Raw genomic sequence first — 5,209 nt, 5'->3', positions numbered from 1 at the left:
AATGCCAAGCTTAACATTTTCTGGGGTTGAAAAATGCATCATTTGTAGAGGATGCTATTCATCTTCCATAAAAGCCATTATAGAAAGCATCAAGAACAGCAAAGCCAACACCGAATATTCCAGTATACATGAAGATAAAAGAAATAATCTTCTTAAGGAAGGTTGTCCGGTGTGCACAAACTATTTTTAGAAAGATGGTTCCCTGGAGATTGTTTTATTGAGGAGGACCCTGCTGTTGGTGAACTTCATGATCATTCGCTGGGAAATTGTGTAAGGTCTCATTTTCCATGCAGCGCCACTACAAAGAAAATGGAGCATTACACTTCACTAGTTAAAATCAATGGGTATACATTCACTTCAGTGGACACTAGTCCTCGAAAGCTCTAACACCCTTCTAGGAGCGCTAGTTTAGAGAAAGCATTTTAAATAGCTCAACACGACCCAAAAGGGCAATTAACTAGGCGATCTCTACACATCACGACCGCTGTAGATCACATTACATTACTAACAGTGCATAATTATAATAACAGTATTAAATTATTCCATTCACATAGAAAACAAATGCAAGCTGTAACAATATGGCTTATTGGTTTCTAATTGAATATGACAATCAGGCGGGATCTGAATAACAAAAGTGTCAATTCACAATACAGTGAAACCCACCCTATTGTAATTAAAACTGAATCATGAATAGGGATGCAAATTGACTAACAGTCAAACAGTACCTCATTAAAATGTACCATGTATGCCGATCCCAATATTTGTGCATATGTTGCATATTTAAATTCGTGATTTTCTATATCGTAATGCCGATTACCATTCAATCAGAGGAGCGTACACTTGTTTATGCTGTGTTTGGAAAACACATTAATGTAGGTTAGATGGATGTCATGCTATAATAGCATAGCGGTGATGGAGATGAATTTGAATAATGTTTTGTCTTGAAAACTTCTATCAAAGGCATGTTCTGTAATCTAGGGTAATGAGTGGAACCTTTCTTCTGTCATATACTGTGTACTTGGGGAAAAAGCAATGGCACAAAGATTAAAGCTGCATTTGCATAGAGGTCCATCTCCTGGTATGAAGTGAAACCTATGAACCTTCTCTCCCGTCACATACATTTACACATTCTCTACTAATAGAAAGAGACAGTGACTAGTTTTCTTTCCTTGAAGACGTGTGAAACCGCTAAGCCTGCCTGACAGCTCTCATATTCTCATAGAAAAAGGTCCAGTATATGCAGGTTACTACACGGCAGAGCTTTTCCATCCTTAGGCTTCTCAGTCTACATCTAGTGGACGCTGTCCTTTACTTCTGATGCTTAATAATATAAAAACAGCAGAACATATTTCATAGTTTTATTGGGTCTCTTTGACTTTGAAATGGCCAAGTACAACACCAGACACACTTGGGGTGAAAAGTTGTTGTTTTTCTTGCTGTTTAGTATCTATGAACTACTACCATGCTGTACACATATCCTGCATGCAAATATCACAGCGCCGTAAGAAAATGAATACCCTTTTATTGTGAAAGTTTAACACATTTAGTAATTGAACTACAAAACCTGAGAGAGGCTTTAATGTCAAGTAACACTGTCTCCATAGGCAAATCAATTAAATGGCACTGTTAAATCACAGGTAAAACAGATTTACTGAACTATATTAAATTACAGATAATGGTACAAAAATAAAACATTTTTCACGTAAGCATTAAAACACATACAGTACTATATTAGAAACATACACAGTACGTTTAACATATAAAATCACATTTATCCCTTCATATCATCTATTGACATGATATAGAGATACATCATGCCACATTTTGAGAACATTATTGTACTGTTAGTTGCTGAGCACTAAATTAAAAAAAAAAAGGTCTTGATGCCCAGAGATGAGAAATGTTTCTGGAGATCTACATGTTTTGTATTTCTCAGTAGTTAATGGTACCAGGGCAGATCTGGATCTGGAGGTCAAGGGGACATACAGCCTTGCATCCTGCAGGCATACAGTCTAGCCTGGTTTAATAAAAAAAATAAAAACACCAAATCTCATACAGCATATTTTGTTTCTCAAAGTCTTCTATCATACACCTCTCAGAAATTCTAGTCTAGTGCCTAGGGTAGGTAGTATTGACCTTTTCCACAATAAGCCCTTTTCATTAGGAATCCAAATTCTAGAATGTTTCATTCTCCATTTAACTTTGTTAATTTTTTTTATTCATTTTTTTTTTTAAATAGTCCATTTTGTGCAATAAAACTGCCAGACAATTGACACACTGCTAAAGAACGGTAATCTATTTGTCATGTACACAAGTGCTTCCGCTACACCCTTCATTGGCAGGACCAAGGACATCACTTCTTTTGGGACAATCACCTCAGTCACCTCTATGTGATCAGTAATGTCCCCAAAGGTTATTTAAACATTTGGATAGGCAATCGTCCCCCTATTTTGCCTCTTTTCTTTCATCCATATTAAAACAGACATAGCTAAATGATGAAAGGGCAGTAGTATCGAGTAAATACCTCTAGCTAAGCTTTCGATTGAGGTGGTTTTTTTTTTCAAAAAAAGTACATTTCTATTGCAACAACACTTTGTTTTTCTAAAAATCAAATATCTTTTCAGTAAAATACTTATTTCATATGTCCATTGCTTCAAAGATAAGCAGGTACACAGAAAAATAATATATAGTCACCTAATTATTAATACTTTTTTTTTAAATATCAGCACATTACAACTTTTTGAGATACATTCCTTCACCGTGTTAGCAGTAGTTAAAAGTTATTCACAGTAAAATCTGGAATAATTTGGAAAAGAATACATTTATAATGTTAAGCTTGTGGAGATAATATGATCCTAGAGGGAAAACACCCTTTTGTTTTTCAGACAGTGATGGGAATGCAAATGTCTGTCGAGATGCCTTTGAACTTTCTGCCTTCTTTCGGATAAATAGTCCTATCCTGTTTTAGTATTTCAATTGACTTTTACCCGTAAAATCATTGCAAGAAAGAAACAGCCATAATCTTAGATAATGCATCCCCATAGTGCGAACAGTTGGGTGTCTGAAGCAATCCAATTCTTAGACTTCACAAGCTTGTGTCTCCATTCTGCTTGTACTCCGATAAGATGTTGAGAGTCATCTCTTCACTCTTTGATTGCACATTTGCTTCACTTCTTCTAGATGCTTTCCTAGTTGCCCTTGACAGCTTCCGCCGAAAGGTGTCTCCTGCCAAGAAATATAGGATGGGATCCACGCAGCTATTGAGGCTAGCAAGACCCCTAGTCACTTGATAGGTGGCATATACTCTGTCATTGAAAGAACACATTTCGGGTGACTGAAAATCCAGCCTGGCTCTCAAATTCAGGTTCTTCATCACATGGAAAGGCAGATATGAAACCGCAAAGACAGTCAAGACAATAATGACCAGATAAATAGATTTTTTTCTCAGGGGAGCATTGTTCATATCTTTATATATCAAAGCTCTAACGATTAATCCATAACATCCCAGAATTAGTATAAAAGGGATGCAGAAGCCAAAGACAGTGGTGCACATGCTGTATATGAAGTAGCTTCTTAAGTAATCATCAGAAGATGTGTCAAAACATGTAATGGTTTTATTTTTCCTCATAGCAGTACCAGAGAAAAATAGGATTGGAGAGATACCAGCGATTACAATGAACCAGACGAGAGCACTGATGTAGATGGAATTTTTCTTCTTCAGCCTCCCAAGCGATTTGAGTGGATGCACTACCCCTGTGTATCTGTGGACACTGATACAAGTCAGGAACAGAATGCTTCCATACAGGTTCACATGAAATATAAACCTTTGCAATTTGCACATGACATCCCCAAAAATCCAGTCAGTTTTATTGAAATAATAAAAAATCAACGCTGGGAGGGAAAGGACATATAAAAAATCTGCAAGTGCCAAATTGAACATGTAGACGGAGATACTGCTCCATGGTTTCATGTGAAAAATGAACATCCATATTGCCACACTGTTACCAATAAATCCTGTGATACAAACCACTATATACACAGCAGGGAGGTAATAGAATTGAAAGCCTGTCTTTGTCAAAGAGCATTTTGTGACATTCCCAGTAGATGAGCCACTTGCCAGCAAAGTGCTTTGAGTAACATTCAAAAGAGCTGATAGAAAGACTTCTGTCATGGTCTTTTCAAGTCAAAACAGGCAGGGAGTGGAAAACAACGAGGTTGGTGGCTGCAATCATCTAAAAGGAAAAAGGTAAGGAGGAGGTAGCAGTTACTACATTAATAATCAGGTAAATTGGGGAGCTGAGAATGGCCCCTAATGCGGAATTACAATGCATAGCTATACAATCAGCAAACTTCCCAGCTTATTCTGCACTCTTCAATGCAGGTGACCAGAAGAGAATAGCAAATCATTTTTTTTTAAAGAAAATCTCTTCTCTATTGAAATTCTAATTCTCTGTGAACCTTCAATCTGGCAAATCGATTCTCTCTCCTCTAGTGACCAGATGTCAGGACATAATACCAAAGGACTAATGCAAGCAGCAACCCAGTAGCAAGCAACGAAAGTTACGTGGGGTCATCTCATTAACATGGAAGGAAGTGCAAAGGGCACAATTTATAAAAACTTCCACCCACTTGCATTGCACGGGTGTGTACGACTGGTTTTCTTTTACAAGCCATGCCTACCTCACAGCGTAGTCCCTCTGATCTTTGCAATCAAAAACCTCTGTCGTGGCCATCTCCGGAACCCATAAACCACAAGTGAGAGTGTGCGAAAAGTTGCATTGCCTTTGTCGCACGGTGCAAGAGTCTGCCTTTCCACATTGATTCCTTCACACAGAGAAAGTGTACAGCACTACTTCTCCAGAGAATGAGAGAGACACAGTGAGGAGGGGAGGGAGGCAGAGAGCGATGGTGGGTGGGAGCACAGTTCAACCTCCTTACTAACTTGTCACAGGCAGCAGCAGGCGTGGTCTCTCAGCTCATCCCTCTAAAACAACATGCATTCTGATAAGAAGTCCTTCCCACAGGCTCGCATTATTCTCAGCCTGCCTTTCCCTATGATCCTTTTTGACAACCGAAGTGAAGGAAAGAAGGTTTTCATGCCAATTGGGAACCGAAAAATCACTTGTATTTGGATAAGTGTAAGGGCTCGCTCACACTAGCATATAACTTGGACACGTGCAAGCCGATAAAAAAAAGGATTGTACTCTGA

General features: G+C 38.2%; 1 protein-coding gene across 1 annotated transcript; it reads right to left on the bottom strand.

Moving 5' to 3' along the window:
- Positions 1-1,348: 1,348 nt before the first annotated feature.
- On the bottom strand, positions 1,349-4,917 carry P2RY1 (purinergic receptor P2Y1). The gene is made up of 2 exons (XM_073674751.1): positions 4,681-4,917; positions 1,349-4,232 (listed from the first exon to the last, which is right to left on the bottom strand). The coding sequence occupies exon 2, from the start codon at positions 4,169-4,171 to the stop codon at positions 3,086-3,088; it is 1,086 nt and encodes a 361-aa protein (XP_073530852.1). The 5' UTR covers positions 4,172-4,232; positions 4,681-4,917; the 3' UTR covers positions 1,349-3,085.
- Between the last annotated feature and the right edge of the window lie 292 nt (positions 4,918-5,209).

This window comes from Phyllobates terribilis, unplaced genomic scaffold (assembly GCF_046119375.1).
Source record: "Phyllobates terribilis strain yellow unplaced genomic scaffold, ASM4611937v1 Scaffold_3__8_contigs__length_932513732, whole genome shotgun sequence".
NCBI classification, from domain to species: Eukaryota; Metazoa; Chordata; class Amphibia; order Anura; family Dendrobatidae; genus Phyllobates; species Phyllobates terribilis.
The sequence above is the reverse complement of the archived record's forward strand: the minus strand, read 5'-3'. Positions and strand labels throughout refer to the sequence as shown.